The sequence below is a fragment of the Anomalospiza imberbis genome, chromosome 21, assembly GCF_031753505.1.
Source record: "Anomalospiza imberbis isolate Cuckoo-Finch-1a 21T00152 chromosome 21, ASM3175350v1, whole genome shotgun sequence".
Lineage (NCBI taxonomy): Eukaryota > Metazoa > Chordata > Aves > Passeriformes > Viduidae > Anomalospiza > Anomalospiza imberbis.
Genome location: NC_089701.1, coordinates 1,550,798 through 1,571,858, shown reverse-complemented (window position 1 = coordinate 1,571,858; position 21,061 = coordinate 1,550,798). Strand labels below are relative to the sequence as shown.

General features: G+C 44.2%; 2 protein-coding genes and 1 long non-coding RNA gene across 5 annotated transcripts in view; 2 read left to right on the top strand and 1 right to left on the bottom strand.

Moving 5' to 3' along the window:
- The window catches only part of RABGAP1 (RAB GTPase activating protein 1), a 73,105-nt gene extending 55,564 nt beyond the window's left edge, over positions 1 to 17,541 (top strand). For all 3 annotated transcript variants that reach the window (XM_068210956.1, XM_068210955.1, XM_068210957.1), the window contains 12 exons: positions 440 to 514; positions 2,665 to 2,790; positions 4,071 to 4,214; positions 5,766 to 5,807; positions 6,099 to 6,227; positions 8,924 to 9,016; positions 9,983 to 10,093; positions 12,792 to 12,896; positions 13,369 to 13,452; positions 14,261 to 14,332; positions 14,817 to 15,014; positions 15,826 to 17,541. In XM_068210956.1, the coding sequence (XP_068067057.1) occupies positions 440 to 514; positions 2,665 to 2,790; positions 4,071 to 4,214; positions 5,766 to 5,807; positions 6,099 to 6,227; positions 8,924 to 9,016; positions 9,983 to 10,093; positions 12,792 to 12,896; positions 13,369 to 13,452; positions 14,261 to 14,332; positions 14,817 to 15,014; positions 15,826 to 15,948 (1,302 nt within the window). In that variant the 3' untranslated portion in view covers positions 15,949 to 17,541. The remainder of the gene's footprint in view (positions 1 to 439; positions 515 to 2,664; positions 2,791 to 4,070; positions 4,215 to 5,765; positions 5,808 to 6,098; positions 6,228 to 8,923; positions 9,017 to 9,982; positions 10,094 to 12,791; positions 12,897 to 13,368; positions 13,453 to 14,260; positions 14,333 to 14,816; positions 15,015 to 15,825) is intronic.
- Positions 10,863 to 21,061, bottom strand: part of STRBP (spermatid perinuclear RNA binding protein) — a 74,288-nt gene continuing 64,089 nt past the window's right edge. The window contains exon 18 of the mRNA XM_068210967.1: positions 10,863 to 11,617. Coding sequence (XP_068067068.1) covers positions 11,571 to 11,617 — 47 coding nt within the window. The 3' untranslated portion in view covers positions 10,863 to 11,570. The remainder of the gene's footprint in view (positions 11,618 to 21,061) is intronic.
- LOC137486062 (uncharacterized) overlaps positions 20,092 to 21,061 on the top strand; it is a 60,926-nt gene continuing 59,956 nt past the window's right edge. The window contains exon 1 of the long non-coding RNA XR_011005561.1: positions 20,092 to 20,223. This is a non-coding gene — a long non-coding RNA (uncharacterized lncRNA). The remainder of the gene's footprint in view (positions 20,224 to 21,061) is intronic.

Below are 21,061 nucleotides of genomic sequence, written 5' to 3'. Positions count from 1 at the left end.
GGAGATGACTGTGTACCTCCATAAAGGTTATAAAGCCATAGGCACGCACTGAAGCTGATTATTAAAGGAAGAAATAAGCAAAAATGGACAGCTCAGTGTATTCAGGTATCTCAGCTAGAATGGCTTAAGCTTCCAGCACTTTCTTTTTAATTCCTAGGGTTTCTCCTTTTTCCTAACATCCCTGTGGGACCTGTTTAGAGATAAAAGCACTCAGATAAGTGGTTTAATAGGCTGCAGCAACGTTGGTGCATGACTGGAACCAGCCACTGCCTCTGTGTATCCCAGTCTGGCTTTCACACAGATTTTCCCTTTGTTAGAATGACAATGGCTGCGCTCCATCCTTGGGAACTGTATGGAGCTGTGTTCAGTGCATTGTTCTGTTATATTTCTGTTTGTTATCTTGAGGCAGGTACCAGTAAAGTCTTGATTCCTCTTTTAGGCCTACTCTGTGTATGATGAAGAGATTGGCTACTGCCAGGGCCAGTCGTTCCTCGCTGCTGTGCTGCTGTTACATGTAAGTGGTGCCTTTTCCCTCAGCTGTTTTAGACTTAAGAATAAATATTGCTCCACTTGTCTAGAACAGACTTCTGGGCTAATAGGGTTGCAGGGCACACATCCACTTATATGTTGGTCAGTAATAAAGTGATTTTAGACAGGGAGGAGTACATTTTTTAAAACTTGCTGTGGTGTTTGTAAGGACTCGGCGTTCATGCCCTTGTGTTCCTGTGCTAGGACCCCTTCCATTCAGGCTTGCACTATGAGCAGTAGTAGGCATGGAATTTGTGTATAAGACAGCACTGTAAATGTTTTTGTTACAGGGTTTCAAGGTCAGATTTTAGCTTTTTCTGAGATGTTTCTATTGGAATCAGTCAGAAATACAGATGGTGTTTGCCCTGTCCTGTATACACAGAGGAGTACAGAGGACATTGAAGGGATGTCAGTTCATGAGGTCCCAGTGCAGGCTGTGCTGCCTGTGGGCTGTTGTCCTGTAGGTCTTTGTGCTTCTTGGTTTCAGAGGTTAGGGAAGGATACAATAATACCTTCATATTTTTAAAAGAAACTGTATTATGCTTTTTTAAACTTAATTGTTGTTGATAGAAGTGATCTCATCAGTGTAATATCCTTTAATTGCTGGTGTGTTCAGAAGCTAGAGAGAGATTTATGGTTCTCAGGAGCAAAAGTTTTAGATTCACTCACGCTTGGGAAATACAAGAGCATTAGAAATCTGTATTTGTATATTTATAGACTGTTCTGTTTCAAAGTAATGTCTGCTTTTTGTCAGTGTTTCTCTTGCAAGGGTAGTTGGAACTGCAGAGTTCCTGAGCCCAGCAGTGCTTTGAGGTTTCTTTTCCCCAGCTGTTGCTGCCTTTGAGGGCTGAGCATGAAGAGTTCTCCGCAGTTTTTGGTGGAAGAGGAAGCGTGGCCTTCAGGGGAGGATTTTCCATAGTGTTGTAAAGTCAGGGGAGGATACAGAAGAGATTGTAAACTCCATTCTTGTGAAACAAAAGCCAAGTGATTAATGATAACAACCTTTTAGTTCTTTGTAACTGTAATCTGAAATATTTCCTAGATGAGCAATTAATTCTTTATTTCCTCACTGAACGAGATAGGGAAGGGCAACGCTTCCTGCTAGAAAACTGAACGCTTTCACTGAAACAGATGTGCTTGCTTGTAGATTTTCATTGTCATGGGTCCCTTGCCTTAGAGGGATTCACTCTCATGACTGAGCCCTGTGTTATTCCAGAGCTCTCTCTTCAACAATGCTTGTGGCTTCTGGGAATAGTGTATGCATTTAAAGAAAAGCTAAATTTCAAATAAGTTTCTTTTTATTTGATTCTCTTTGAAGTGTGGCTGCTAGGGAAAATAAATAATAAAAACAAATGTTGCAGAAAAGGAAATTAAGTTTCTGCAAGTCCTTCGCTACCAGTTTGGAATGTTTCAGCAAAGTTTTCTGTTTTAATAAACTCCATCTGCAGATTAATAATAGAATACTTGAGATGGATGTTCTGTTTCTTTATAGAAACCAGCAATTGACCTGAAGTCAGACTTTTCTACAGAAATATTAAAACTGAATTTTATGGGCAGGGAAAAATGTCAAAACACTGATGAGCTTTGAGTTTTCCTTTGGTTTTTGGCAGAAAAGGGACAATGAACCTTCCCAAACTGGTGCTGAGGTGTGGAACTTGTGTTAACAGTTACTGGTCCCTCTTATTCATATCATCTAATAAATAAACGTCAAATGTAATAATGTCATTGAAAAAGGGAAATACATCATTAAGAAAAAGGGAAAGATCCTGTTTAACGTCCTTTAGTAATACTGCTTCTGCCTTTTTTTATGTGGGTGACAAAGGGTTAGGCTGGTCAAAATCTGTGAGATTCAGATTCTGATGAGTTCTGGAACAAAGGCACTGGGAAACTGCTCTGGTCTTCGTGTCTGGAAGATGTATTTTTAATTGAGAGATTGAGAGGTGGTTTATTCCACTGACATGCCATTTGCAGCACTAAACCTCATTTTGTGTAATAATATTCTTGTTTGCATTTATACTGGATAGAAAGTAGAGGCAATTCAGCCTTTCAGTCAGAGGGAGAAGGGAGGTTCGGGCAGACTGACCTGATGTGAAAGGTTTTAATGCTCGGTGCTAAATCCACTTTCCTGTCTCACAGATGCCTGAGGAGCAAGCTTTCAGTGTTCTGGTCAAAATCATGTTTGATTACGGACTCAGGGAACTTTTCAAACAGAACTTCGAAGATTTGCACTGCAAGTTCTACCAGCTGGAGCGCCTCATGCAGGTGGGGGCTCACACGGGGGGGAACAGCCCGAGCCTGCAATTCAGGGATGAACGGCGTGTGTAAGCTGTGAGGAAGGGTGGATGGCGTGTGTAAGCTGTGAGGAAGGGTGGACGGCGTGTGTAAGCTGTGAGGAAGGGTGGATGGCGTGTGTAAGCTGTGAGGAAGGGTGAACGGCGTGTGTAAGCTGTGAGGAAGGGTGGACGGCGTGTGTAAGCTGTGAGGAAGGGTGAACGGCGTGTGTAAGCTGTGAGGAAGGGTGGATGGCGTGTGTAAGCTGTGAGGAAGGGTGGATGGCATGTGTAAGCTGTGAGGAAGGGTGGATGGCGTGTGTAAGCTGTGAGGAAGGGTGAACGGCGTGTGTAAGCTGTGAGGAAGGGTGAATGGCGTGTGTAAGCTGTGAGGAAGAGTGGACGGCGTGTGTAAGCTGTGAGGAAGGGTGGATGGCGTGTGTAAGCTGTGAGGAAGGGTGGATGGCGTGTGTAAGCTGTGAGGAAGGGTGGACGGCGTGTGTAAGCTGTGAGGAAGGGTGGATGGCGTGTGTGAGCTGTGAGGAAGGGTGGATGGCGTGTGTAAGCTGTGAGGAAGGGTGAACGGTGTGTGTAAGCTGTGAGGAAGGGTGAACGATGTGTGTAAGCTGTGAGGAAGGGTGGATGGCGTGTGTAAGCTGTGAGGAAGGGTGGACGGCGTGTGTAAGCTGTGAGGAAGGGTGGACGGCGTGTGTAAGCTGTGAGGAAGGGTGAACGGCGTGTGTAAGCTGTGAGGAAGGGTGAACGGCGTGTGTAAGCTGTGAGGAAGGGTGGATGGCGTGTGTAAGCTGTGAGGAAGGGTGGAGAGCGTGTGTAAGCTGTGAGGAAGGGTGAATGGTGTGTGTAAGCTGTGAGGAAGGGTGGATGGCGTGTGTGAGCTGTGAGGAAGGGTGAACAGTGTGTGTAAGCTGTGAGGAAGGGTGCAGAGTGAGGACTGTCTCAGGTGCTGTAGCTCAGGTCTCGGGAGCAGTGTGGTGCTGCTGAAGGCAGATGTGCCTGACAGCTGGAGTGGCTCTGGTGTCAGCACAGCCACTGCTGGGCCCTGCTGAGGCAAATCCCAGGGTCCTGCTGGGCATCCACCCCAGGACAAGCCTTTGGCATCCTTAGGGGCCCCCAGGCCCGTTCCTGTCACGCCTGGTGGATGCAGGACCCTGCGCTGCTGGTCACTCTACCCAGCCTCCTTCTGTAGCTTGGGGGTTCAGTTCCAAAATAGCCCAAATGAACTCTCAGTGCTTCTGTGTGTTTTGCTCTTAGGAATACATTCCTGATCTGTATAACCACTTTCTGGACATCAGCCTTGAAGCACACATGTATGCTTCCCAGTGGTTCCTGACCCTGTTCACTGCAAAATTCCCTCTCTACATGGTCTTCCATATTATTGATTTACTCCTCTGTGAGGTATGTGTTACAGCTGGAGACTTGCACAGCTCCCAGCTTTTGACAGTTTGTCACTGTCTTGGTTCATGTCCTTGTTACTATGTGTTCTCTCAGAGCAAGGCGTGTGATATTTTTATGTAGAAGTGTTACATTTCTGCAATGATAAAGATTCTCAGCACTTTAAAGAAACAAATTAAGAATCAATAGCTATCTAAAAAGTTATAATCTCCTATTCCCTATGGCACTGGTGAATCTATGTGAGAAGACTCTGTACAGCATGGTGAGAGCTAATTTACAAATATGTGGGTTCCTCTCTTCTGAAGTCAGCTTGCACACAATGATGCCTTTTTTCCCCCTATTATATTATTGCACGGAGGACATTGTGTACAAAATGGCCCAGCTAACTCTCATGCTGGTAATCTGACAAGCTTGAAGCTCTTTCTCCTGGAAAACTTGAAGCCTCTCTGTATTTCACAACTTCTATTTAGAGAGCAAAATTCTTTATATTGAGGCATTGTCTGTAATCATGTGTGGAGCAGTGTAGGTGTGTGGGTAAGCAGTGTAATTACAGTCAGCATTATTACCATCAGTGAACAAATCCCATTTTGTACTGAAGCATCCTTGAGTTATTTAATGATTTGCTGGATAACTTTATGCGTCCATTCTTCCTGGATCTTGTGAAGTGGCTGATTTCCTGCCTTTCCTTTACTGAAGGCTTTCAGCAGTCACAAACCTGGTCAGTGTTTTTGCCCTTTTCCCTGTGTTTGCTGCTTGCTTTGTCCATGTGCCAGTGGAATAGAAAGCAGCAGATGGTGTGGAGAAAATCACTTCTGTTTGTTTAGAAACACATTTTCATTTCATAAACAGTAAATGTGCTCACAGAGAAGTTTTAAGGGGTTTTTCATCGTTTTAAAGTAATGGTGAAAGAATAACTTGGTGGGAAGAAGAAAGGCAGGATCTTGAAATAAGATGAGCAATGTGTCATGATTATGAGTGAGACCCCTGACGAAGGTGTGAGCTACTCCTGACTACAGAACTGTTTGTATTTAATTTAATTGGACAATATGAATAGAGCTCTTCTAAGGAGTAGAGGCAGAATAGATGCTGTGGGACTCTGTCCTGAAGTGAGTCACTTTCTTTTGCATGGCATGAATTTTCCAATGAACTTCTGAAGACCAGAACTTAAGATATTGGTGTATACATTACTGCGTTTGAATCGGTGTTTTTAAAAGTTGCTGTATGAAAGTTAAATTATCTTGAGCTAACCAACTACTCATTAAAAAATAAAATAAAGTGCAGAACATAATTTTGGAGTTTCAGACTGCTAAGGAGGCAGTAAAACCAGTGTTGATTGTTTTGCTCTCTATAGTGACTCTCCAGTAAAGATATTTTGCCAGTTGTTTGCAAAGTTGTTCTTTGTGCCTTTGATTTATATAGCACCTGGTTACACGTGTATCCTGGTTTTCCTTTTCACAGAAACTAGACAAACAACAAAACCCAGCAAATAAATTCCTATCCAAGCTTGTAAATACTGAGAAATTAAATTATTTTGTCATTATTTTTTCTTTCCAGGGAATAAGTGTTATCTTCAATGTTGCACTGGGATTGTTAAAAGTGAGTATACAGTGTTACACCGTGGTTTATATAAAAATTAAGATGCCTGTTACAAAAATATGTTGTTTTTTTGAGAAGCTAACAACTGCCTGTGGCACACGTGCTGTAATCTGGCATGTCCTGGGCAGCACAGTGCTTTTTTTGGGGGTGGAATAGAAACAAACACTCTTTGCTGAAGGTTAAGAAGCAGCAATGTTACTGCAGCTTTCCAAAGCTGTTTGGCTTTATTGTTTCTGGGATTCAATAACTGTAAAAAATTGGCTTTTCCTGGTGTTTCTTCCCTTTGTCCAGACCACCAAGGACGATTTGTTGCTGACTGACTTTGAAGGGGCTCTGAAGTTCTTCCGAGTGCAGCTGCCCAAGCGGTACCGCTCCGAGGAGAACGCCAAGAAGCTGATGGAGCTGGCCTGCAACATGAAGGTGAGCTGGGAGGGACTGCTGCAGCCTCAGCCTGGGAGCAGCTCCTGCCTCCAGCTCCGAGGGCAAATGCAGGTTAATTGGCTATGACCATGGAGATTCATTTTGAGTCAAATACACTGACCTGGTTCAAAGTGTCCTTTTTCCTTAACTTCCCCAGAGGAATTCTTTGTATTGTCAGTGTGGAAGTACACAACTTCCCTGGTGTGTTAACATCCCAGGCATTTTCTGATCCAGGTGCAGTAGCAGTGTGGATACCAGTATTCTACACAGAGTTCAAGCATATCATGTGTGAAACTAATGTAGAAATTACAGAATAATCAAGAATAAAGCTATTTTATCTCTAATAATTTAGCATTAGCCACAGATTAAATGTTCCACATGCATCTGGTTCACATCATCCTAATGAGTGCATTTGCCTTTTATGTTCAAATAACAACTTGTTCCTCTTCCCACTCTGCCAAGATTCCCTGTGTTCCCAGTGCTGTGTGGAGTGGCACAAGGAGACTCTGAGTGGACGTGGCAGGGCTGTCCTTGGTGCTGGGTGCTTTGGGGGCATTAAAGGGGAGGTTGTAGAGGAAGCACTGCTGGGCTTGGCACAGAACACTTTTGTATCACCTCCTTGTGTGTGCACACTTTTGTATCACCTCCTTGTGTGTGCACACTTTTGTGTCACCTCCTTGTGTGTGCACACTTTTGTGTCACCTCCTTGTGAGTGCTGCACGTAATTGCTTTCCTTGACCTCAAACATAAGTCCTCTGCTGTCAGTAGAAATCTCCAGATCTGTATTTGGAAGTGTTTCTTTGAGCAGAAGAGGGCCTGATAACAAAATAAATAATTTATAGGAAGGGAAAAGTAGCCTGGCTAAGGCATTGTGATTAGAACAGCATTCTGCTGGAAAGGAGGTCAGGAAGTCATCAGCTGGAGACAGCACCAGATTCTTAAAGTCACTCCTCAGTGTTGCCATCAAATCATAGGATCACAGAATGGTTTGGGTTGGAAAGTCCATCTCATTCCACCCCTGCCATGGGCAGGAACAACTTCCACTCTCCCAGGTTGCTCCAAGCCACATCCAGCCTGGACTTGGGCACTTCCAGGGATGGGCAGTTCACCTCTCTAGGCAGCAGATGTTAGCAGAGCTGCTGCTGCTGCCTCCTGAAAAAATGTGGTGGGACATGAGTGTTCATTTTTGCAAACCCAGAATCCTTGCTGACTTCCCCAGGCCTCCCCTGCCCAGAATTTATGACAATGGCAAATCTGCTCAGGATCAACTAAAAAAGGCAAAACTGGCTCAATGCACTTGAAAAGTAGAAGAGGAAAATACAGTGGTAGTGGTGGGCCTGCCTTCCTTTCCTCTGGCATGGTGGATGCCTCACTTGTCAGGATCTGACTTTACATTGCGGGAGGTTTGGGGTGTGAAACCCCAAAATCTGGGCAGTGTTTGAGCAGGGGCAGAGCACTGAAATAATCTCCTCAAGTTACCGGCTCCATTGTCCATGAAGGGTTAACTCTCCAGGTGGGTGTCTGCGGTGCAGGAAGAACTCCTGCCGTTGTGTGGTGGTTGGGCTCCAGGTAATGGTTGGCATCTCTGGGGAATGTTCCCCCGGGAGCGGGGAGGCGTTTCTGGTCAGCTCTCACTAGAGGGAGCTTGGCCACCGCTTTCTGCTGCTCCTTCCGAGGAAGGCTGTCAGTGAGAAAAGCAGACTTCAGGGAAACCAAACACGTTTTCCATTCTGCCTGTCATTTATGCATGGAAAATTCAACCTGTTTCTCAGATGGGTTTTTTAAAGAGGAAATCTTAGCTATAGCTTTTAAATTTATTTGGTTTACTGAGATAAAAGCAAACGTTTAGGTGCAACTTTTAATGCTAGAGATTTCATTTAGATGCATAATGTCTTGCATGTGAAATGCTCACAATGATCTTGGTGTGGTCTGTGTTGCTAAACCATTCTGGCACAGGTGACACCAGGAAAATGCTGGTCAGGATCTGTTACGGCTTTCCTTGTGTTCCTTGTCCCTGCAGGACTTGAACCCTGGGCACAAAATACTGAATTCAGCATCACCCTTCTGTCCCTTCTCACAGAAGGGGAATCTGGGGCCCGGTGAGAATGGCTTTGCTGGTGCTGTGTGTGTCAGAGCAGGGGCAGGGCACTCGTGCTCTGAGGTGCTGCTGCTTGCCCGGACAGCGCGGCAGCTCGGGCTGTTTTCTGCTGGGCTTGAGTGACACTGGCAGAAATGTCAGCTGAGCCTGCACTTGCCCTTTCAGCATTTACAGTCTCATGTAAAGTAGACCAAATGCTTCTGTGTGAGGATAAATGTTACAGCTGAGAAAGCAACTGAAGAAGGCTCAGCATCAGGCCAGTCCTGAAATGAACCACGTCTCGTGGGGTTCTGTTCTGCTGAAGCTCCGCAGGGTGTGGAGCACCAGGGAGCTGTGCAGCACCAAGGGGGAGCTCGGGCAGGATGCTCTGGGTGCCTTGTGAAACTTTCCCTGCATTCCACAGGAAGAGGCTGCTCTCATTATATTGAGTGGAACTGTTTTTGACCACACCTGAGGGTTTGGCACTCAGAGCTGGGTGAAGCCATGAGCTGTGCTTTGTAGGAGGCAGGAGTTGCCTGAAGCTTGTTCCATAACCCTGTGTGTGTTGTGTTCTTTTATTGATGTTCTGGGCAGGAACTAATGGGCTGCTTTAATTTAGATTAGCCAGAAGAAGCTGAAGAAATATGAAAAGGAATATCATACCATGAGAGAGCAGCAGGCTCAACAGGAGGATCCTATAGAAAGATTTGAGGTAATACTTTGCTTTCTCCAGTCTGGTTTAACAAACAGGAAGTTGCTACTTTTGACTCTTTTTTGAGCTGGTTTTGTTTTCTGACCAATTTGGATGCAACAGGGGAATCGGCTCCATGAACGTGAAGGGAATGTCTCTCTATTGGCAATGCTGGTCGGGATGGGGTTGTTGTGAGCCCAGCTGTGCAAGAAAATGAATAGTATGAATTTTTATTTGGGCTTATAGAACTGGTTCAGTAGAGCCTGTTCAGCGTGCTGATTGCACCACAAACCATGAACAGAAAGGAAATGCCTGAAGGATTCTAACTCTGCCTTCTATGGGTATACTCCCCCTTTTACTCCTCTTCCTAATTTCAAATTATGTATACTGCAGTAAGCATATAATTTTATAAATAGTTTATTTATCAAATAAACATAATACAGGGATAAATTACACACATCAAGTTATGTATGCATATACCACAATATACACACAGAGACATAGATACAATAAATTCGTGTATTTTAATCAGAGAAATAAACTTCCTTTAGTATCCATCTGTGTGCTGGGAGTCGTAACAGGAGGGAGAAAATTGAGTATTTTTTCCAGGATTCTCCTCTCTTACCTATTCCTAGCATGCAAATTCAATTTTGAACCAAGAAAAGCAGTACTTGTAGGAAACTCTTGGCAAGGTATCAATGGCACAAAGATACCCCTACTATTGCAGGCTTCAAAAACATTTCTGTAGCTCAACAAGTAATGGCTGAGCTAAAGTATTTATACCTGGTGTCTTGTCAAGGCTAATCCTGTATTTATTTTACATTTACACGATGGCTGTAGTTTTGTCCCGGGGAATTTCATGCGGGTAGAGTTGTCTTTGCAGCTGGGGGTGCAAGGTGGGCATTTGTGTGCAGGCACAGGGAGCTGTGTGTGTCAGACACTCCCTGGGCAGCCCCTGTCCCTGACAGCCCCTTCGTGTCCCCGCAGCGCGAGAACCGGCGCCTGCAGGAGGCCAACATGAGACTGGAGCAGGAGAACGACGACCTCGCCCACGAGCTGGTCACCAGCAAGATTGCACTGAGGAAGGACTTGGACAATGTAAGTCATGTCCTCGGGCTGTCTGGGGCAGACAAGGGCTAACTCCTTGTTCCTTCTCTCACTGCAGAGGAGAGACATGGAGCACTTTTTCTGTGTGGGACAGGATTCCTTCCTCCACATCCCTACTGCACCCTGACAATGTAGAGGCCTGTGATGGAGGCCCATGGGAAACAGGAGTGCTGGCTGAAATACTCATTACGCTGAAAAGCATTCAGAGTGACTGGAGGGACAGCAGAGCCTGTACTTGAGTAGTTGCTTTCTTTTCTCTAAGGAAGTCTAGCAGGAGCTGTGTCAAGTCTTTGAACCATCACAGAGATCATAACATGGATGCCAGCTTGTGTTTTCCTGGGATTTTTATGAATACAATTTCACAGCAGACAGGCTTTGCAAATGCCTGATAAACCTGAAAGTCTGAGTCTGTCTGGCTCTACATGGATCAGGTTCTCAGGTACCTCAGGCAACTCTGAAAATGTGGTTGTGGTTTCCATTTGGCTTGTTGGAGTCTGCCCGTGTGAGCTCCTCATCCTGGGCTGTTTCCAGATCGGTGGAGCTCTCAGGAGGAAGTTTCAGGTTTGGTTTGTGTTACAGAAGTTTTTTTCATCTTGCTGTCCCACTCCCTTCTTTACATATTCAATTGTGGGAGATTTTATTAGGATATGCTTTTTCTTTCTTTCCAGGACATGCAGAGACAGAAAGGTACTGGCATTTCTAGCACAGGGGAGGCTACACCACATTTAGTCTGTCTGCCTGGGGAGGTGAGGGGAAGAGTTCAAGTGCTCGTGTTTTGCCATTCTTGTTCTGTACCGAGATAAGTGCATTTCTGAAATCTCAAAGGAAAATGACTTTTGAAAGTTGCACAGTGCAGGAGCTGACAGGCTTTCAAATGTTTCACTGGATCTGCCTCAGACAATTTAAAGTTTCCCACGGTCTCCTGGAAACTTGCTGTTGGAAAACTATTCATAGTAAATGTTGATGCCACTGGGTGAAGGTTGCTTTAATGAGGTTTGGTTCAGGACTTTTGGGTGTATTACATCTCCTGTTCTTAGGTGTTAAAATGGGGATCATAGACGAATGTTCTAGAAGCAGGTTTTCCCCACACATTGGTATGTTCACTTCCTCTTACCTGGGCTTTTTCCCTTCATTAATGAAGCTTCCAGAAGCTTCACACTGGTGATAGCCCAGCACTGGCACTCAGGAGATGGACTCCAGCAAAAATTGTCCTGAAGAAGCTTTTTCTATCAGTTTTTAACTGTTGTTTGTGGTTGCTTGAGCCTGTATGAGACATGGTTATATTTTTACATTGCTTTTTTTTTAATGGAGAGCTGGGAGAGGAACAAAATTAGGCAAAATTTATATGCTTAATTTGATCTATAATAGTCTTGTATTTAAAGATGGCAAATGATGTTGGCAGCATTTGGGTTATCCCCTGGGAGGAGATAGGTGGGTTTGATCCTACTTCAGGACATGATTAATTCTTCTAATTGGATCCTGAAGTGATAAGTTTCATTCTGCCAGCCTGAGGTCCTGAAAGGAAAGTACCAAAGGACATTGTTTAACACACCTTTTCTGCTACCTACATGGCATGTCTGAAATCTGCAACCTAAAAGATCAAAACAAAGCATTTGGAAATACAAGGATTTCCTTAATATCCTTTCACTAGACCAGAAAATAGGCTTCATTTTTCTACTGTTATTGGGCTCCTACATCCCAGTGTTCTTTAACTTTAAAACAGCTTAAACCCCATCTGTAATGAAAAGATGTTCTCTTTGCCTTTGCCGTCTGTTTTAAAGGATCAGCAGGACTTTGAGGGACTAAAATTCACTTTTTGAATTTCTTCCTTTGAAGGGAATTGGTACAGCTACTTTCTGAAGATTTCATATATCAGTTGAGTTATTGATCTATTTTTATGTAGAATCCATACACCTATTGGGAAGTGCTGTGTTGTGTGTATGAGACAGGAAAAGATGTCTTAACTTTGCAGAGTTTTAGTGGTTTATAAAGAGCTTGAAATTTTTCAGCAGTATATTTTTATACTTTAAAAACTGCAGTAAAAAACGGTTTTTGGTTTCTGGTGGGACATTTCTTTCCCTTAAGGAGGAAGGAGAGAGAGAGGCCTGACTTACGTTTGCTTTGGTAGCTCAGTTTTTTCATGCAGTATTTTCTGGGATGATATTACTTCCATTGGGAGGTGTCATAGAGTTTGGGGGGCTTTTTAAATGTTCTAGAGGCATTTTTCATTAATTCTGTTTTCATTGCAAGGTTGACTGTTTGCCAATTAAACTTAGGTCTGAGCTGGTTGTAGTCTTTTATTGATCTTGCACGTTGTGAGCTGTTCTGTGCCTTTGGTTGTCTTCAGAATATATTGGTCAACTTCCAGACTGGACAAGAAAATGAAACTTATTTCTGGTATTGGATTTCTTTGGAGCAATTCCTACTCCAGTTTTGCTAAAATAGTCACTGAATTCAAGAGGCATTTTGGAGGGCTGCAGTACAGTGATACATGCCATTAATTTTGATGTGTTGCTGCTTTGCTATTGCAGATAGGAAGTTTTAGAAAAATAATTTTCAGAATAAAGTTTTGTTGTTTGTAATAGCAATGAACCAAACCTTAATAAGACTGGAATGGGGGCACTCTTGGCTCTGTCCTGGTGGAGGCACAGCAGGGAAGCCTCTGCTCAGCCTCCACTCTGTGTTTCAGGCGGAGGAGAAGGCAGATGCCCTCAATAAGGAGCTGCTAATGACCAAACAGAAGCTGATTGATGCAGAAGAAGAAAAGAGGCGCCTGGAGGAAGAATCTGCTCAGGTTGGGCATTTCTGTCATTCTCACTGTTCTGTACAGTACAGAAATGATAAAAATAAAAAGTGACAAGTGTGGGAAGGGCTTAATGTTCTAAGTCATGTTTGTCCCTCTTCTGTGGTGTAAAGGACGTCAGCAAAGCAGAATTTGGCATTTTCCTGCCAGGTGCTTCATAGGGTGGGGAATTTTTAACTTGAAATCACAGTGTCACAGCCTCTGCCAGATGCTGCACAGAGAGGCAGTGCAGGACTTCAGCTGTCAGCACTTTTTGAATCCTTCCTTTCCTTGGCCAGCCCACTGTTCTGTCAGTGATGGCCACCAAAGCCTGGCTTTACCCTGCCTGCATGGAGCTGAGCTGGACTCTGGGTCCCTGGGTAGAGCAGAGCAGTGAGGTTAAGGAGAAGGAAGAAATACCACCTGGGTATTTTTCAGACTACACCTATATAAACCCTTTATTTTCTTTTTTTCCCCCCGACAGCTGAAGGAAATGTGTCGTAGGGAACTAGATAAGGCAGAGTCAGAGATCAAAAAGAACAGCTCTATTATTGGTGACTACAAGCAGGTAAGTACAACTTCATGATGATGGGGTTTGCTATCAAAGTACAAGACTTTAGGGTATCTTAGGAGATTTCTGGAGATCAATGTCATCCGTGCCATGCATTTGAGGACACAATTCAGCTGTTCTAAATGGGAAGCCTCTGGCTGGTTTTGCATTTTCTTTGGCCGAGATCCCGAAGTGGTCAGTCCTGTTTGCCCCTGATGTGGGGATTTGTAGATCAGCAGTCACCACAGCCTCAGTTACAGACAAACCTTGCTCAAATAGGTTCTTGGATATCAAAGGTTCACTTCGTGCCAAAAAAAGCTTCTCTTTCATCTTTGCTTTGTCAATCAAATGCATCTCAGAAATAAAAAAAAAGATGCCTTTTTCCTTTCAAGGCTTTGCTTTGGCATTCAAGCTCCTGATCACAAGGTATCAAAGGAGCAAATTCATGTGTCTCTTTAGTAGGCCCATAGCAGGTCTCAGGAAATGAATTAGGGGTTTTTTTACTACTCTGTCTTGCCTGTTCTTTTCTCCCAAAGGCAACAAAAGGGCCATGCTATTCCTAACCTTTTCTGGCTCCTTTAGCAAGGCCAAACTGTTAATAACTTATGTTGGAACTACACCTTTTCCTGTGGGGATAGAAGAATATGTAGAGAATGGGAAAATGTACAATGAGATAGCTTAATGCAGCATCCCAATTCTTCTAGCTTTCTAAGGGTCCTTAGACTATCCATGTTAATATTGCAGCAGCATTTATTTGTGCTTTAGCATTCATTTGGGAGGGAATTTACATTTATAAATGGTCTGGTAACATAATTTTGCTTGTCAGATTTGTTCCCAGCTGAGTGAGCGACTGGAAAAGCAACAAACAGCAAATAAAGCTGAAATTGAGAAAATACGGGTAAGAGACCAGATAGATCTACAGTCTACAATGTTTCAATCTCTTAGCAAAATCACAGCAGCAAACACACTATTTATTTCATTACTAAAATGGTGGCTGAGAGTCCCCATAGATGAAAGAGAAGATTATAAGGGGGAGACCTGGGAGAAGAGCGGAGCCCTCTCATGCCGTAGTGGTTACATGCTGATGTTGATGCTGGGGTTTTTTTTGAGGGGCCTTTTTTTTTTTTCTGGAAGGGATTCTCTGACTGGCTTTTACCTTAAAGTAACAGTGGGAGAGACAGGGCCCATTATTATAGCAAAACAACACAGCAGTGTTTCCAAAGCCTTGAGTCTGGGGCTGGCAGGAGCTCCTGCTCGGCTGTGCCTCCCCAAAAGTTCCCATTAGTGGTTCCTCTGGTGTTGCGTCGCTCTCCCAGAGCAGAGGCAGGAGCAGGCTTTGATCACATCCCAGCATGTCACTCACAGCCAGGTGTTTACTTCAGCAAAAGGTGGATGACTGCGAGCACTGCCGCGAGTTCTTCAATAAGGAGGGCCGTGTGAAGGTTGCCAGCACTGCCAAGGATGGTTCAGACGAGGACACGGATGAGGAGAAGGAAACACTGAAGAACCAGCTGAGGGAAATGGAGCTTGAGCTGGCCCAGACCAAGCTGCAGCTTGTGGAGGCGGAATGTAAAATACAGGTAATGCTCTGGAAGTTTGTTTTGTAGTCTGTACGGCGTGTCTGCATTCCTAGAAAAATGTGTGTGTGAGTTGTAGAGGGATTGGAGCAGATCCTGTTGGTTGAAACCATAACCTGCTATTTCCTGCAGGGGTTATTTAACCAAACACTGCGTCTGAAACTTGCTGTGTGCAGACGATATAATTGAAATTGCATGAACTGTATTTAGCAGCCACTACAGCTTCCAGACATCTGCCTGTCTGCAGTGCAGTGCTGGCTGCCTGATCTCCTGCAACTGCTTGGAAGGAGCCCAAGCTCTGACAGAGTACTGAATCATGCATGTCTTTATCTCACAATCAGTGCTAAATGAAGAAGTAACATTGACAAATGTTAGACATGTTTCTTAAAACATGATTGCAAAGCACTCCAGGTACCTGAAGTATTTCTGTAAAATATGACAACATTGTACTTTTAGCCTGAAACTGGTATGTCAGTGCGGCTTGTTCACAGAAAGGTAAAAATCAGTTTGTAGAAAGTCCACTTCCTGTGGGAATAGCTCCTCCTCAGATGGAAGACAATTAAAGAATTTGGATGTACTAAAGAAAGCGGAATGTTTCATAAGGGCAATGACACAAGCCTTGTTTTGCTTTTCAAAGCTTTTTTTTTTTTTCCTCTTTGTCAGCTTATTGTGCTGCTTTTAATTTATGTAAGACTTGTTTAACTTCTGAAGTGGTCAAGAGTTTGTAGATGTTCTAGAGCCTTCTGTGTTTAACTCCTATAACCCTGTGCTGTGAATATGTAACAAATTAAGGAAATTACTCTTCTGTTTGCAGGATTTGGAGCACCATTTGGGTCTGGCCCTGAATGAAGTACAAGCTGCAAAGAAAACGTGGTTCAACAGAACAATAAGCTCTATAAAAACAGTGACTGGAGTCCAAGGAAAAGAGACTTGTTGAAAAGCAGTTCTGTCAAACACACCTTCTTAACACAACACCTTTTGTTGCCTTCCTTGGCCAGATGTTTAATTCTGTGACATGAGAGGACCAGAATGTAAATATAATAGAAACACAGCATGTCAGGATTTCAATAGGTCAGTGATAAAGAGGATGGAAACACAAGAGAGGTTTTATTGCTAGACATGGGATGTTCATACTACTGATATTTAACAGGTGATGTAGCTAGATTGAAGCTCTTCCGAGAAACACTCCATTCTGCGTCTGGCTGGAGGCTTTTCACAGACTAGGTACGAGAACTTACCAAACCCTAATTGTTAAGTTTACATATGATAGGTTTTTTTACAGTTATAACCTTTTTTAATATTTTATTTGAAAGGAAAAGTGTCACTAACAAAGTTTAAAAATAAAAAAAGAAAAAAAAAAGGAAAAAAATGCAACAAAAAAATACAAGTTTATCAAGAAACTACATCAGTGCCAGAAAGCAGTCCCCAGAGGTAGGAAATGGAGAGTAGGAGGTGACATATTTTGCTTTATGAATGGGGATGATTTCAGCATTCCTGTCGAGCAACCCCACTTTGTTTCAGTAGATGCAGCATCCATCTCTCTGTGTTTGGCATTTCTTTCTGTTACTAATCAATTCTATGCAACTCTGGGCTTTTTTGGCATGGGCTGCCAAACCAGTTTGCCACCGGAGGCTGGGAGACTTGTCGAAGTGCTAGACAAGAATAATGGGAATTGTGGGCAAATTTCCGTTTACTTGTGTCATATTGTTTGATCCACATATCAACAGCGTTCAAACCCCCAGCACCAGGACTGCTGATACTATGAGTTATGTGGATGGTCTGACATTCAGTGGAGTCTGTCTGGGTTTTGTCAGGTTTCTGTTTCGTTTTTGTTTGTTTGTTCTTACCCGGCTGTAGCAGGCCTTCTGCGGAGCTCCGACAGAGCTCCCAGGTTTTAGTTTTGCACATAGGTATGAATGGGACAAAGAAACAATAAACTGAGCTATATATGAGGCAAAAATCACAGCGTGAGTGTAGCTGCGAGCATCTCTAGCTGTCCAACTCGCTCCCCTGGTAGCGTTCTGAGGTGGTGTAGGTCATTTTTCACACTCGATGCAGTTGCACTGGTAGGTGCTAAACGTGCTTGGAGTTCTCATTCCTTGGATTGTATTGAGTTCTCACCAGAAAGCTGTAGAATGGAGTTTTGCACCTTGTAATTTTTTTTATTTATAATGGTTTGTGTTATGCTGAAGTATCTATTGCATCAGTGGATAAATTTTGTGTGCAGTGTGAGTATAAGCTGGTAACAATATGAGGCACTGGTTTGTATATAAAGATATTTGGTTTATTTTGTATTTCTAACTTCTTCTTGTTTACTGTACTAATGCTAGCTAATGTACTCTGTAACTACAGGATAGAACATGCTATGTCCAAGCTTTTTTCCTTAACTGCCTACATTATCTCTATTGTTTAATACCAAAAAAAAATTACTGTAACTCCATCAATATTAGATGCGTGGACATTGTGGTAGCATAGTTGCAGTGTGTATACTTTATGAATTGAAATATAAACTAGTAAAATTGTATAACTATTTTGTTGTTTCATTTCATTTGAACAGAAAATTATTAAATATTTTGCAATATAAAGCTAATTCTCTTCTTAAAGTAGAAGCAGTAGCATCTGCAGGCTTCTCCAAGACTGAAACCACAGTCATGCTGCAAAGGGCTTTGCTAAAAAAGACTGCATGTTCTGAGTGCTGCCAACACTGATTTTATATAATAAAATCTAGGGTTTGCTTTGAAAAAAGAAACTGCAAAAGTGACCTTGTGCAGCTTGAAACTTGTGACTCAGTATTTCTCAAACATGTCCAATTTAGAACATTTTTTTTTCCCATGGCCCTCCAAATTCTGCTTGAATCTGCAAAATAAATGTAGGCTATCTCTGCTTATCGCCATCAGTAACAAATTCTGTGGGGTCAAGTGTGGTTCATGTCATCTTCAGCAGGGTTTTGTAGCTGTGGCTGAGCCTGCACGACTTCAGGGCGGCAGTAATTGGGTCATGGGGCTCTGCTCCCCAGCCCTGTGTCCTGCAGAGACAACCAGGACAACAGATGGATTCTTGTCACCAAAAGCACCAGAGGTGGCTCGGAAAGCAGCCCTGCTCGAGGGGGCTGCTGTGATGTCATTTTCCCAGCCATATTTTGCTTCAAGAGAATGGCATCGTGTGGTTGTGTGGGGTCTCTGCTGCTTTGTCTTCCCAGAGGTGCATCCCTTGGTAAGGTCAGCTCTGCGCTTTCTCGATAATTGCAACCTTTAGAGAAAGTTTAAAGGTAAGCAGGAGACAGGAGGAAGCAACCCAAGAACCCTTCATCCACTTGTCTTCCTCAAAGGGACTGGGAAATGGTGTAATTTTCCTCCAGAAATGAGGTACTTAAAGGAAGAGAAAAAGCTGCTTTATTGTTCAGATGTCTTCCACTCTCTAAATAAACATTATCTTCAAATTACATGCAGCATATACTCCTCTTTTAGTATGGATGCAGAACATGCATAATTGTTCACAGCATTTCATCCAAAACACTTTATAGTCAGTTTCCAGTCATGGATTACTTTAGATGCCTACCTGAAGATTTTTGGTGCTTGGAAATAAATATTACCGATGTATTTCACATCCAACTCCATCTAAAATATCCACAGCTAACTAAGAAAAATGGATCCAGTGCTGAGGGGTGCATCTTTGGAAGCATAATTACATGTGAAAAACAAGGAAGCAGGTCAGTTTTAAGATGAGGAAGTTGAATTTGCAAATGTTCAAAACTATGAATAAGGAAGGTAGAAAACTACATAGAGCTGCTGTAAGCACGAGTATTTTACAGCCGTGTAAGAGAAAAGGAATGAGCGTGTTGGGTAGCATTTGGGGCACTAATGAGATGGTTATTTTCTGGTAGTCAATCACCTTTCTGTTCACATGTGCCTCAGCTGGGTTTGAGTACTGAACTCCAGCTCAGTGCCAGTCTGCGGATGCTGGGATTAATCTCCTGTGCCCCAGGCTCCAGCTGCCAAATGCTTTGCGTGTTTGTGCTGTATCGTTGAGTTCCAGTGGTCTCAGTGCGGGGGCTCGAGTGTCACAATCTCATTTGTGTTGCAGAACTTCTTGGCAGCTCAGGGTCCGCATCTGGAAGTGCATGTTCAGGATCTATAGGAAAGTTTTACCTTTAAGCATTGCTGGGAAGCCGTCTTGAAATTTATATAACTACCTCCCTGACTTTTTTTAGCTGCCCTTCTTATCTGTGGCAGTGATATAAAGTTCCTGTTATCTAGAGGAGGATTTCACTCCATCTGTTCAACAGCTTGGCTCACATTCATCCAGCCTAACTTTAGACACTTTGGAGGTGCCTAACATAAGAGTTTAATCCAGGGAGGTTTTCCAGCCCTCGGCGGGTGCGGGGGCAGCACCGCAGGCGGGCGGCTCACCCAGCCTCGTGCCCGGAGCCCTGATGGATCAGGGCAGCTCCTGTGAGCCCGCAAACTGAGCTGAGAGTCCTTCCTAAATGTAAAAAAATAGATACTGGAAATGAGCCATCAGTGGACACTCGGGGTTGCTTTCTGTTTTAATCTTTCCTCCTTTTCCCGTCACTTTATTGTGCAGTAATTTTCCTACTGTATTGCCAAAGACCTCTTCACAGAGATTTTGCTAGAATTTACCGCTGCACATCCTAATGTGTTTGAGCAACAAAGGCTTGCTTTTGCTGCATTTTCTGCATACTAACAAGCACTACAGTGTAATCTGGGACTGAGGGCTTTTCTTCAGGATAATCTGGCCACAGGCACGGTAGGAAACTCGGGCTGTGAAGTGAGAGGGAGGGCTCTGCTCAGGAGCCGTGTTTGTTGAGTTTAGCATTGAAGTCGAGTGTTTCCTCATGCGGGTGTCAGTTCCTGCGGAATGGGGGATGAGTGGAGCCGGGCAGTTTGAGGTGGATTTGGCCGAGGAGGCGCTCCAAGGCCGCCCCACACGCCCGGCTCCTCAAGCCCCGCCGGGCGCCCCCTCACAGCCCTCACGGCTTCCCGCGCTCTGCGCGGGGGCGGGGCCCCGGGGCCCGCGGGGAGCTCTGATAGGCTGGCGCTTGATTGGCAGTAGGAGCAGCCATTGGGCGTGGAGGCGCCAGCGCCGCCATCTTGTTGGCGGTGAGGGCCGGGGAGGCCGAGGCGCAGTGCCGGGGGATGGAGCCTTGGAGCGGGGCTCGGGCAGCGGCTGTGCGGCGGGGAGAAGGTGCGGAGTGCGGGCACACTGCTGAGCCGCTGGGCTGGAGGGGAGCAGCGGCCTTCGGGCGGGGCGGTGCTTCCTGAGGGAACCACGCAGATCCTCCCAGAGCTCTTCCAATGTCTGTGGGTGTTGGAAGAGCACTAGGGCAGCGGAGGACAGCAGATCTTTAGATCCAAACAATAACCGCTGGAGACGAGTGATACTCTGGGGAAAACCTGTACAGAATTTGCAGTGCATTAATGGCCCTTGTGGAGAAGGTGTAAAATTTTCGCCTTAATTTGCACGGGGTTCAAATGGGCTGGTGTGTTGTTTTCCCCTTGCAGACACCCCCCAGGCCCCTCAGGCTGAGGCAGGCAGTGAGCTCTTCCCAGGCAGCAGCAGCAGCCTTTCAGCGGGAGGTGGGTGATGCTCATGGCAGCCTGTCACAGGCAGGTCTAGGCTGAGGCCTCCTGAGGTGGAAACCTTTGAAATAGGCTGTGAGAGCTAATAAAGTGGAGCTGTTTGCTCTCTAATGTGATGAGTGGCTGCCGTGGGCTGTTCTCCTCGTGGAAAATCTGCAAGAGAAGCTAGTCACACCACTGACTGCTGGTTAAGTAATTCATGGGTTCCTCCTACAAATCTGATCAGAAAGTTGTATTATGTCCTTGTACAAAAATGATCTGCTAGGAGGAAATGTAGTAAAATTGAAGTGTCTTGGAAGTAAACCTATGAGATATGTTTCTAATGCACCTTGAACTTAGGGGCGAGTCTTTCTGATCCTCTGCTTATTAATAATTGTTGAGATAGGAGGTGTAGCAAACTTTAGAGCAAAAGTTTATCACAGAAGTTTTTCAGAATACAAAAAACATTAA